This window comes from Eleutherodactylus coqui, chromosome 3 (assembly GCF_035609145.1).
Source record: "Eleutherodactylus coqui strain aEleCoq1 chromosome 3, aEleCoq1.hap1, whole genome shotgun sequence".
Taxonomy (NCBI): domain Eukaryota; kingdom Metazoa; phylum Chordata; class Amphibia; order Anura; family Eleutherodactylidae; genus Eleutherodactylus; species Eleutherodactylus coqui.
The window spans coordinates 277,626,841-277,640,406 of record NC_089839.1 but is presented as its reverse complement, the minus strand read 5'-3'; the positions used below and the strand labels follow the sequence as shown (position 1 = coordinate 277,640,406).

The 13,566-nt window shown below is 43.3% G+C and overlaps 1 protein-coding gene across 1 annotated transcript; it reads right to left on the bottom strand.

Moving 5' to 3' along the window:
* Positions 1-6,998: 6,998 nt before the first annotated feature.
* LOC136620310 (histone-binding protein N1/N2-like) lies at positions 6,999-7,523 on the bottom strand. Its single transcript, XM_066595009.1, has one exon. The coding sequence runs from the start codon at positions 7,473-7,475 to the stop codon at positions 6,999-7,001; it is 477 nt and encodes a 158-aa protein (XP_066451106.1). The 5' UTR covers positions 7,476-7,523.
* Between the last annotated feature and the right edge of the window lie 6,043 nt (positions 7,524-13,566).

Genomic DNA, 13,566 nt, shown 5'->3' with positions numbered 1-13,566 from the left:
TCCCCATTGCTATGCCCACGTGTGCAGCTCCAGATGGAGGCGGCACAGGATTGGATTTCTCATTGCTTCTGTACAGCATTGTGGGCTATCGCCCCGCCCCTTTTAAAGAGGGTCGCTGCCTAGCCGTGCCAACCCTCTGCAGTGTGTGCCTGCGGTTCCTCCTCATGGCAGACACACTTATAAATAGACATGAGTGTGGCGTGGCATGAGGGCAGCTGAAGGCTGGGCAGGGACAGTTTGGTGTGCGCTGTGGACACTGGGTTGTGCGGGAAGGGGGGGGAGGTTGGTCAGCATGTAACCCAGGAGAAGTGGCAGCAGAGTGTTATGCAGGCAGTGATTGTGCTTTGTTGGAGGTAGTGTGGTGCTTAGCTAAGGTATGCATTGCTAATGAGGGCTTTTCAGAAGTAAAAATTGTTGGGAGGGGGGGGGCCCACTCTTACCGCTATTGTGGCTTAATAGTGGGACCTGGGAACTTGAGATGCAGCCCAACATGTAGCCCCTCGCCTGCCCTATCCGTTGCTGTGTCGTTCCCATCACTTTCTTGAATTGCCCCGATTTTCACAAATGGAAACCTTAGCGAGCATCGGCGATATACAAAAATGCTCGGGTCGCCCATTGACTTCAATGGGGTTCGTTACTCAAAACGAACCCTCGAGCATCGCGAAAAGTTCGTCTCGAGTAACGAGCACCCGAGCATTTTGGTGCTTGCTCATCTCTAATTCTTACCTTTGAATGAAGTAAGCCTTTAGTGGTCATCAATGTATTTACGCCATGAAGAAAAAGGTAACTTTGTAAAATAAGTAAAGTTCTCGAGATCCTCATCATTCAAGCCATGTATTACAGCTGACATGGCCATCAAATCCAAAGACAGGCTTATCTACAGTATATATACTGTTAGGGTCCTTTCACACGATACGGACTGTCAGACGCGGAGCCCCCGACAATATTCAAAGTGATGCTCATCCCTGTGCTTTTACACAGGAACGTTCATTGCTCAGTGAATGGAGGCTATGGAAACTACGCACCTCCATTCACATTAAACAGGCAGTCATTTAAAGATGAATGACTGCCTGTTTACATGGTTGATTGTTCTTCAGTTTTTATGCATGCAGAAACTGAAGGACGAATGACAAGCAAAAAAAATTATCGTTCGTCATTCAGTCAGGGCACGCATTTAAAGTGAATGATAATAGTTTAGATTCTCCCTGGATGACGGGAATGTGATTAACACCTTAGTGACGGCCCCATCGGGATTCTACGTCCTGGCCTGCTGGGCTTTATTCCTAGAGGACGTAGAAATATGCATGCTCTAGGAATAAAGGCCCTGCAGGCTCAGGACGTGATAGCTCCATGCTGCCAGTTACCGGATCTACCGGATACCGGTGATCGCGTTAAAGTCAATGTAAAGTAAAAAACAATTAAGATTTCAGCTCCCCTTATGGATCGGATCCGTAAGGAGAGCTGAGAGTACTCACCCCTGGTCCTCCGCGCTGTCCGGCATCTTCAGTCTTCTCCCCGGCCCTGCCGCTGGTGTCTGTGCATGCGCGCCAGAAGCATTACGTCACGCGCATGCGCAGAGAGCCAGGAGGCCCGGGAAATTTAAAAACTCCCTGCTCCCGGCTAGTATAAGTAGCCACTGTATGCGGTTCCCAGTCACATGATCACTGCTATCCAATGGATAGCAGCGATCATGTAAAAGTTGAAAAAAAGTTTAAAAAAGTGTAAAAAAAAGTTTGTTTCATCTCTCCTCATGGATCATATCCATGAGGGGAGATGAAATTAGGTACCTTCAGCCCCCAGATTTATCCGCAGACCTTGCCCGGCTTCTGCGCACGCGTCCATCGCCAAAATGGCGGACGCAAGCGCAGAAGCTGGGGAGGGCAAGAGGAAATTTAAAATCTCCTTGGTCCCGGCTACTAAAGGTAGCCAAGAGCTTAGAGATGTCACGGGGGGCTGCGGTGAGCGGTCTTCGGTCACGTGATCGCCATTATCCAATCGATAATGGCGATCACGTAAAAGTCAGAAGACAGTTAAAGTTTGACGCTCCGTTCAGTTTGGGCCCCGTTGTGCATCCAGACAGAAAATTAGGGGCACAATGGGTATGTTTCTGAACACGGGACAAATGGGGGTATACATTTGGGGTGAATGTCTTCATTCCTATGTATGCTGTACAAAAAAATTTTTTTTTTAAATAACATAATTGCCAAAAAAACAAAAATCGTATTTTTTTCCTTCTGCTTTGCTTTGATTCATTTAAAAATGGTGGGGTCAAAATATGCAGTACACCCCTAGATTAATGTGTTAAGGGGTGTAGTTTTTAAAATGGGGTCATTTGTGGGGGTCCTCTGTCGTTTTGGTCGCTCACAGGTTCTACAAGTTGGCAATGGGGCCTGAAACACCTTCAACCAAAATGTCTGTTCTGAAAACCACCCGCTGCTCCTTCCAGTTAGGGCCCCGTTGGGCATACGGACAGAAGATTAGGGCCACAATTGGTATGTTTCTGAACACGGAACAAATAGGGGTATCCATTTTTGGGTGAAAGCCTTCATTCATATGCCTGCTGTCCAAAAAAAACTGTTTTTAAAATCACATAATTGATAAAAAAAAAAATCGTAATTTTTTTACTCCTGCTTTGCTTTGATTCATTCAAAAACTGTTGGGTCAAAATATGCAGTACACCCCTAGATTAATGCGCTAAGAGGTGTAGTTTCCAAAATGAGGTCACCTGTGGGCGTCCTCCGAGTTTTGGCCGCTTGAGGGGTCTACAAGTGAGCAATGGGGCCTAAAACGCCTTCAAGCAAAATGTCTGATCTGAAAGCCACCGGCTGCTCCTTTCGATTTTGGCCCCGTTGTACATACGGACAGAAGATTAGGGCCACAATGGGTATGTTTCTGAACACAGGACAAATGGGGGTATGCATTTTGGGGTGTAAATCCTCATTTTCATGTACACTATAGAAAAAAATCCTGTGTTAAAAATTACGTATTTGCAAAAATATGAAATTTTATTTTTTCTACTCTAAATTGCATTAACTCCTGAAAAGAAACTGTGGGGTCAAAATACTCCTGACCCCCCTCAGTGAATACACTAAGGGATGTAGTTTTTAACATGGTCATTTGTGGGGTTATCTATAATTCTGACACCTATGAGCCTTTGCAATTTTGGCTTGGTACCAGAAAATAAAGTGTTCCTCAAAATGTTGATAATTAATGTTAAATTTGTAAGTCTCCTAAATGGTTAAAAAAAAAACTAAGTTTTTCAAACGTGCATCCAGAATAAAGTGAACAGACGGAAATATATATCTGAGCAAAAAGTTATAAAGTATGTTTGGACATATTTGAGATATTACAGTTGAAAATGTGAAAAAAATGACAATTTTTTCAAAATTTTCCCATTTTTGGCGTTTTTAATAAATATACACAAATTCTATGGGTCTATTTTTACCACCTAAATGAAGTACAACATGTGGCGAAAAAACAATGTCAGAATCACTTGGATATGCAAAGCCTTTACGGAGTTATGATATGTTAAGTGACACATGTCAGATTTCCAAAATTTGGCTCCGTCACTAAGGCGCAAACAGGCTTCGTCACTAAGGGGTTAATTATCGACCTATGTAAAAGGACCTTTAATTTGTAAACCTACATTCAAGCAAGAATAAACCCAAATCCATGTATTGGATTCATTGATTCATTTGTCAGTTTATTAAATGGTATTTTTTATGTATTCAGAAAGTAGGACAGATACCTCAATAGTGAGAATAACAAAATCTAATTGGTTAAAGAAAAATGCAGAGTGATTAAAAATGTAAACAAAGCATGGTGGAAAGAAGAGGAGTGGAGACTACTGACTTAAGATCAAACTGGTAAGTATATCTTCTTTTTTATCTTACAATTTTCTCTGCATTTAAAAAAAATCCCGCTCTCAAACAACCCCTTTAACCTATACGCAGTATGATGTAAAAGTACAGCTGATAAAAGATGAGCGAACGTGCTCGTTTAGGACAATTACTCGATCGAGCATCACTTTTTTTCGAGTAACTGCCTACTCGGGCGAAAAGATTCGGGGGGTACCGGGGGCGGCGGGGTGGAGCGGGGGGAACAAGGGGGAGCTCTCTCTCTCTTCCCCCCCCCCCCACTCCCAACCGCAACCCCCTGCTCACCCCCGGCACCCCCTGAATCTTTTCACCCGATTAGGCAGTTACTCGAAGAAAGCGATGCTCGATTGAGTAATTGCTCTAAACGAGCACGTTTGCTCATCTCTACAGCTGATTCCTTCATACATGAATATTTGACATCTATAATGACTAGTGATGAGCGAGCATACTCGTTAAGGACAAATACTCGAGCGAGTATCGTCCTTTTCGAGTATCTACCTGCTCGTCCGCAAAGATTCGGGTGTTGGCGGGGGTGAGCCGTGGGTTGTGGGAGTGAGCAGGGGTGAGCGGGGGGTGGCGGGGGGAGAGAGAGATCTCCACGCCGTGCCCCCCCGCCACCCCCCGCTCACCCCTGCTCACTCCCACAACCCACGGCTCACCCCCGCCAACACCCGAATCTTTGCAGACGAGCAGGCAGATACTCGAAAAGGACAATACTCGCTCGAGTATTTGTCCTTAATGAGTATGCTCGCTCATCTCCAATAATGACATGAAGGGATAAAATAACTCTTCAAGTTTTTATTGCACCTCACAGATCATTGATGTGGGCGCTGCTTGTGATATGGCAGATGTCAAATAGCTCCGTTCAACCCAGATACATCCAGACATATGCGCTGTTATCGATTCCACTGCAGCTGAGATGCATTATTTTAGGTAGTCTAGTGTCACCAACTGTGTCCACATCGAACATCTGTAAGGTGCAATAAAAACTTGAAGAGCTCTGTTATTTTCATGTCATTCTGGCTGTTGTATATCACTTCATGTATGAAGAAATCAGCTTTAGTTTTGCACCTTTCTTTTTGAATCCCCCTTATAGAATAGGAGAACATCGCAATTCCCTCCTGTGGCTGTGACAGCCGTGGCAAGGGATTCCTTCATCCCCGAGTGTAATCCCTTCAGAAGTGGTGGGGAAATCCCATTAGTCGCAGTGGGGATGAATGGATCTTCCAAGAAGATGAAGGGATTCCCCGCAGTGATGCAAGCTGTTTTCACATGAAAACATCTAGGGGTTTCACATGGATCATGAGGGCGTCATCGGGCCGTGAATCACGGGCCTGATATCACCCTCGCCAATGTGAAGCAGTCCTTAAACGGGGTTGAGCAGGATATATATTTTTTCCTAAATGTAGGGAATGTTGTAAAATAAAAAAAAAAGATATACTTACCAGTTCAATCTTGCACGTGTTAGTTGCCACCACTCCCATCCATCCCACCAGCCTTTGTTAGTATGGCTGCAATGATGACTTACTGTAGACCCATGTCTTTTCAGCAACGCCATTGGAAAGGTGGGGCATTAAACTAATGAGGGTACTTTCTTTTTTCTTTTACAAGAACGTCCGGCATTTAGAAGAAGAAATATATCTTAGACAACCCTATTGACATTCTTGAAATTTGGCAACTCGGATAGAATGTAAATTCAAGGCACGCCATGTTTCTATGTAGATGTCTGTTTCTTTGCAGATGCAATTACTGTGATGATATGAGATTTACTGACGATACAAAAACAGCCTCACTCAAATATAACAAAATCACAGCGGTAAGATAAAAGAGGCGCGCTCGTATGATCGTTACTATGTGACACACACGGACAATTGAATCACTTTGTTGGTAACAGTGAAGATTTGAGTCCTTCATTGTGGTGACATAAATATTAAACAGAATAAGCACCATACATTATACTGGCGCATGTTTAGATTTTAAAACTTGGTATAAATTGACCTGAGACTGGATCTCCGATAATTGCTGTGCTACAGAGGAATACATTTGCATAATTGTTTGTGATTTTCGCAGTGTTCATACATTTGCTTACAGTACCTGAGCGGTGGGTTCATTTAGGAGTAAAAATAGGTGCAGACTGATTCGCAAGCAGCAAAGACCTGCAAATAGAGTTGGGTTTCTGATCATAACTTCCATGGGATTTTAATTCTGTGACTTTTCTCTTCACCCCTTGCCCCTACAGTAGCTCAAAGCAGGCATATCTTCTATACAACAGCACTAGAGATGAGCGAGCACCCAAATGCTCGGGTCCTCGTTATTCGAGTCGAGCTTTTTGCAAAATTCGAGAGCTCTACTCGAGTAACGAACCCCATTGACTACAATGGGAGACTCGAGCATTTTTGTATGTGGGCCCCCGGGTGCCAAGCTTTTTTTTTGGCTTCGTGTGTTCTCTCTCTATCTCTCTATCTCTCTCTCCCCTGCCTGCCTGCCCGCCAGCCAGCCAGCCAAAAAATGTGCCAGCCAGCCAGCCTAAAAAAATGTGCTGTTGACGTGTGCTGCGTTGCAGCGAAGAGTGGCCAAAACTGAAATGTCACAGCGGAAAGGGGCAAAAAACTGGGGCGGGGTTGAACACAGCGTGATGCTCGCTCGAGTAGCGAGCACCATCGAGTATGCTAATACTCGAACGAGCATCAAGCTCGGAAGAGTACGTTCGCTCAACTCTAAACAGCACTCTTCAAAAAGGTGTAGGCAAAAATTGTAGCAATTGGTAGCCACTACAAACTTGACTTACCTTGCTTAAACAACAACACTTTCTTTTTTTTAATTCAATCTTTTATTTTGCTTTACAAAAAGATGCTCAAAACCAAAAGTGAAAAATGTATATACAGTCTGTAATGAGGTATAATCATGCCGTACTCTCCACCACTGGTGTCTCCATGGGAGTCTGATTCTCTGCCTCCTTTGGCTCTTCCACTGGTTTGTTTGTGGGCACCGCAGCTTCGCCATTCCCAGATCCATTCTCCACAGGTTCAGCCCTTGCCTTCTTAGCTTCTTTCAGCCGACTGCCATCTTCAGGTTTCCTCTTCTTCCATACTAAGTGAGAGATATCAGATACGTTGTTTGTTACTGGTAGGGTGCAGTCACTGGTCGTCTCTGCTGCAGATTACCAACTTCTTCCTCTTCGTTTTTCTTATCTTCTGTCTCCTCGTTGTCAGAGTCAGCACCTTCCTCATCAAGGTTTGAGGCACTGGGGATATTGAGGTCCTCCTCAGACTCTTCGTCTTCATCTTCTGGCATTCCTTCCAGTGCGTTACCCAGGACGTTGTTTTCCATGCGTGCCAGCTCCAGGAGGGCCGTGCCGTAGTAGAAGAAGGCATCTGCACACTGATGGGCCATCTCACCGTACTTCTTCCCCAGTAAACTGCTGGCTTCCTGGAAGGCATTGACCGCAGACCGGATGTCCTTCATTACGAGGTGCCGGCTGCCCGCTCCCATGAGTCTCTTGCCTTCAGCATCCACATCATCCCCATTGACTTGTTCAGCAGATGTTGAAGGTGCAGAAACTTCCATCTTCTCGGTGGCCGCGGTCTCGTCGGTCATGCTGAGGCGATCAGGGAGCAGAAGCCGCTGGCTGAGGGGAGAAAATGGCAGATCAAACAACAACACGTTTAATGAAAGTATATCACAAGATTAATGAGACACACGCAGACTACTACATGATTTTTGGAGGCATTGAAAAAGAAGTGAAGTCACATTAGTTTTTGCAGAAGCAATTTAACTTGGAAGCCCCAGTGATACACAATGATCATCCCTAAGGAGTTTGGTAATATCCCTTTGCTTGACTAGAGTTGCTGCCGATAGATTGGCCTTTACTATAATGTCCTTGTATCCCTCTGGGCAGATATGAGTCTGTATTCAACAGTTACGGAAGGCTTCTTCAGGTAGATTGCAGAAGAGCGTATTTTTGCTGCATGTTAAGGGGACTGTAATTTGGAGCTAGTGGAAATCTACAGGGCTAATCACATGTCACTATTTTTTACGAGCTTTTTTCAAAAATACTGCATGATTTTTTTTTTTTGCGTATTTGTCTCCGTATTTGTATTCTTTTCCATTGGGAAAATCCAGATCAGAGTTTGCCCAAAAGAACATAATAAAAATATGGAGGCAAATACAGCTGAAAAATCGATGACATATGGATGTAATGTTTTTTGCAACACACCTGTAATAAGGATCCATATTACGGATGTGTTTTTATACGCTTATCTGAAACCAATCTCAATGTGCGAAAAGTGAAATCAGTTAAGGGAACCCCTGTCCCTATGGGTTAAAAGAACAAATTAGTGGTTACTCACCTCTCTTCTCTCAACTCCCACCACTGGCTCCAGTTTCTGCTGTCTTTGTTTAAAGGCTGCTGTGACATCCTATAGACCTGCCATAGCAGCCAATGGAAGATTATATTATTGAAAGAGTAGTGCTGTCATTCAATGCTGCAATTTGTTTGTAGACAGGCTCAGGCTGACTGCAGCCTGTAAAGTCTCACAGGGAGATCGTCCCAGCGGCGAGGGATTAGCGAGGAAGCGGAGAGAGGTTAGTAACTGCTGATTTGCTATTTTAACTAATGGGAAACTCGGTGATAGTGGTTTCCTTAACTTAGACAACCCCCTTAAATAAAATATTATTGACTCTCTAGAACAATCAGACAAAATCATGGTACAGTGGTGCCTTGGGTTAAGTTTAACTTGTTCCGTGATGGAGCTCTTAACCCAAAACACTCGTATGGCAAATCAATTTTCTCCATTAAAATCAATTGAAATGCCATAAAGCCATTCTGCCATTGCTTTCAATAGGGCCGCAACTGCTGAATGCAATGGGCTCAGCCATTTAATGAATGACAGCTGAGCGCTGGCTGTGATTAATCACAGTGCTCAGCCAATCACAGGCAGAGCTCGGCCCTTCATTGAATTCAATAAATGGTCGAGCGTTGCCGGTAATTGGCTGAGCACTCAGCCAATCAGATACAGCTTTTTCAGCAGGTGGGGATTTTGAATCCCCGCCTGATCAAAGAACTTCAGAGCAGTGCAGGTAGAACAAGTGGCTACATGCAGCTGAGCCCCGGCAGCAGCGGAGAGGTGAGTATATATATATATATATATATATATATATATATATATATATTTTTTTTTTTAGTTTAATTTATTTTTTTTTACACATGCTAGAGATGATTTTCAGGGTAGGGCTTAAGTTTAAAGCCCTTTCCCGAAAATCACTGCAGGGGTTGCCGGACGCCCATTGGCAGCCATGGGCAGCAGCGGCGGCCCCATTGAAAGCAATGCTGCAATGCGGTAACAGGCTCGTAACCTGAGTTTTTGCTCTTATATCAGAGCAAAAATTCGGGAGAGGGCCTGCTCGTAAGTCAAGAAGCTCGCAAGCTGAGGCACTTGCAACCCAAGGTATCACTGTACTACAGGAAAAACATGAACCAAGAGACATAAAAAAACATCCTGAATTTAACTCCTATTCAAAGGTAGCAAGGAGTAGTTGGTTTTACGAGTAAACCAAAAAACTGCACATGGTCAGAGGTTAGCTGCACCTGGAATAAGGGGGAGTCCATGTATATAGAAGAAGGGGAGACAAAAAAAATGATACGAAACATTGTCTCATCTGAGACTATATCTTCCAGTTTCATAAGGTGGTTGAGCTCCGCAATCCATTAACCCCTGGATAGAGGGACATCTCACTTCCAAGCCCTGGGGATGATCAAATGCATTACCATGACAAAGGGGCGTAGTATGTTGCGTTTAACAGATCTGGTAAATCCTGGAAAAATGAAGAGCACAGCCAACTCTAATAAATAGTTATACAACTTATGGATGTTAATCCACCAGGGCTGGATTTTAGAGAAACTCCATAAGTGTTCCATAGTACTTTTTTTTCTGCACATCTGCATTTTTATTTCGCACTTTTCCCATATCAGACAAATCAGTTTAAAGAGCAGAAACAATACCCATCACATATGTGTATAGTTGCTCATTTGTAACGGATTTGGGATTTCCCGCAGTTTCATATTATTCCGCATGACTGCTCCTCAGCATCTGAAAGTTTCGTTTATTTTACTCCTTTATGTAGTGCGTACATGTTCTGCATAGCTGTACAGAGATTATCAACACTTACATCAATCCTTGTCCTCCTTGGGGTTTACAATCTAAATTCCAGATTAAGGTATTTGTATGTCTTTGGAGTTGACTTAGTTGCCTTTTTTTAAGAATTCATCCCCTAAGCCACCCACTTTATCAATAAAGATATTGTGAGATTTGGTGAGTACGGACATCTTAGTCTAAAGATGGACAGTGTCCGATACTCTGGATATCCGCCTGTAGCGTAGTCACCCTTTGCCGAAAGTCCTCCTGTAGGGGCTGATGGAAGAAATTTGGTATGTGGGTAAAATATCCTTCAACCTCTACAACACTGATGCACAGGATGTTTTCTGTGCTCGGAACGAGTCTCTGCTGCCGAAATTACCTGCTGGTGAGGAGGTTGCCAGGTGGAGGTACATTTTGAGCTGCATTGGCTGCTTGATCCTTCTAAAAGGTGGAAGAATTATTTCAGCTTTTTGGGTTCTTAGTTTTATTTCTTCTCCCCATCCACGATTGTAAGACAAATCCATAAGCAACGTTGTATGGACGCATTTGTCCCGGTGCTTGAGTGGAGTTCCGGCTTCATCAACTACCGTAAGCAAGATCAAAACATGAAAACCCTATGTAGATGTTATCTGTGGTCAGATTGCATTCCAGTTCTGTAAGTTAACCGTACTATCGCTATGCCAGAAAATAGCTAAGATATTTTATAGAAATGCACTCAAAGCCAAAGGCGAAAAACTAAGAAATGCATTGGTTTTCATTTTCACTTCTGAGGATGAGCTGTGCATCCTGGCATTGGACTGACTCATTTATCATGCCACAGCTGTGATGTCATACAGTTTTTCATATCTTTGGCTTTATGTATTTCTTGTGAATCGTTCAGGTGCCCAAAACGATTATGTGCGGCCACAAGAGGCAGCTTGTCTTTTTCCATACTTTTACCTGAGATGTGCCTATGCTTCCACTGACCATTCACTCATTAGGACACTTCATAGTCTAACTCTGCCTGCACTCAGTTAGATACAAAACTGGAGTTCGAGTTCTACAAAATGCAAGTGATAGAATCGTAGAATGGTAGAGTTGGAAGGGACCTCTGGGGTCATCGGGTCCAGCCCCCTGCTCAATGCAGGATCACTAAATCATTCCTGGCAAGTTCTTGCCAAATGTTCACCTAAACTAAGTGTATCAGTCCACTACTGCCTGTACTTATGCTCAGCACTCCGCACCTTAGCTACAGCTGATACTTTATCTACTTTCCAATCACTAGTTCATGTTATGGAATACCATTGATGCGTTGTCAACATAGATGAACATCAAAGGGAAGACACTTGAAGAAGATTAAAGCAGCTATTAGACACATCAATTCATTGATGTGGACTTCACTGGACTAATCTGGATAATTCATTATGTAAAGGAGCTACGCATTTAAGACCAATATTGGACCCTTCATCAAAGTTTCTTGGTTGAGTCCATATTGATGCCTCCTTGTGTTCAGATGTGCCTCTTACTTCTTTCAAATGTTTCTTGTTTGAAGTTCTTTTTGAAGGATGTCCTACCTGTACATCTATGGCAATCCAGTGGGGGATCAGGCAGAATTACATTAGGGATGCAATGCTTACTGTATTCACTACTATACTTGTTGTGAATTCTACAGTCACTCAAGATGAGCTACAATTTGGCTGGATATCCTTTTTTTCCTTAGCATATGGCTTTCCTCCTCCCCTTTTTATATGTTGTCCATATTGATGACACTAGATAGGCTAATCCATAAAGAGTAGAGATGGCAGCAATTTGGTGCAAGTAAAATCCTCTATTCCTCCAAACGCTAAAACGACGTTTCGACTCTGTCGAATCTTTTTCATACTTGACAGAGAGTCGAAACGTCGTTTTTGCATTTGGAGGAATAAAAGATTTTACTTGCACCAGATTGCTGCCATCTCCAGTCTTTACGGATTTACTGCAGTTGTGGCCTTGTTTGATCGGGACCTCCTTATGGAGGCTATGCAACATACCTGTCCAGCCCTATGTGGGTGAACATTGTGCTGCTGGCATTTGTCTTTCATTCCCACTAGATAGGCTAATCTCAGCCACATTTGTGCCATTCAATGGGGTCTATGGAGTTGTCAAGGATGGTGGGTGCTTCGAGATCCCACAGGTCATAATTTCAACACCATTCAATTGTATAGGCCACTTTAATGTATCAAAAATACTTTTACAGTATTGCTAAGAAACATTCACATGATCAGCACATCCCAAGATGAATGAATACTTGTTTTCAAATCAGGTGACCAAGCGGTTTTCTCTCTATTTCTAAGACCTTAAATTCTACTCTGTGAGTTTCCGAAGATGTTAGAAACACGATAATTAAGGTGATATAACCATCACTGATTTCTTCAGAACACATAAAGAAGATTTTTTACAGCAAATAAGATTTGATACATTTGATAAATAAAATTTTTATACGTTGGTATGGAAAATCCTAACAGCAGATGAGCATTATCATAAAAGCGACAGGTGTGAATGGAAATCTACAAAGTTGTTAATAGTTTATGCAAAAAGTAATTGCTGTGCACTCTTGCTTTAGAGCAATCCCTTCACTAGCCAGCAATTTGCCTTTAGTCGGCAGGAAAACATACATTCAAATATACAATGTGGATGGAACTATGAGAGTCTTATGAAATGCTGGGGGATATTTAGCAGGAGCTTAAGGACTATTTAACCTAGATCCCTAACTACAGTGCCACTTGTACTGCCATGATCGTGCCCTATCTTCCCTTTGGGGAATGGTCAAGTGCAACATTTATACGTGTGTGTCATCGAATATAGAGATTGCCTAATGTGTAAAGGGTTCCCTATTAGAGATGAGCGAGCGTACTCTGTTCGGGTGTTTTTGCACTCGAGCACCGCTTTTTTCCGAGTAGCTGACTACTCGGACGAAAAGATTCGGGGGGTGCCGGGGGTGAGCGGGGGGTTGCAGAGGGGAGTGTGGGGGGGGGGGGGGAGAGAGAGAGCTCCCCCCTGTTCCCCACTGCTACCCCCCGCTCCACCACGCCGCCAACCAGCGCCCCCCGAATCTTTTCGTCCGAGTAGTCAGTTACTCGGAAAAAGCAGTGCTCGAGTGCAAAAACACCCGAACCGAGTACACTCGCTCATCTCTATTCCCTATCAAATACTTGGAAATGATAGATGTTTTTATCCAACTTTTTGGTCTACGATAAATGTTTTGTTCTCATACTTTCTGATGACTCTTGATAGCATGGCCTATCATAGATTGTGTAAAACACAATGGCAACTATATCAAATCCCAACCTAATTTTTTGCTATTTCGCAATGGAATTTTTTGTAGAACAGAGAGATCTAACTGTGGTGAAAATGTGACCGATACAAATAAAAGAGATTTATATGTTGGAGAACTGCGTCAAGTAGGTCATCTGTATCCATATCACTAGAACAACATTTGCTCATCTTGACCCTAAAGTGTGAATGCACTGCTAGAAGCATTATCCAAATTCATCAATCAACAGAGGTTGACTTACCTACCCACACGAATGGAG

Coding starts and splice junctions, on each gene's coding strand:
- LOC136620310 (XM_066595009.1), bottom strand. CDS start 7,475: ATGACCGACGAGACCGCGGCCACCGAGAAGATGGAAGTTTCTGCACCT.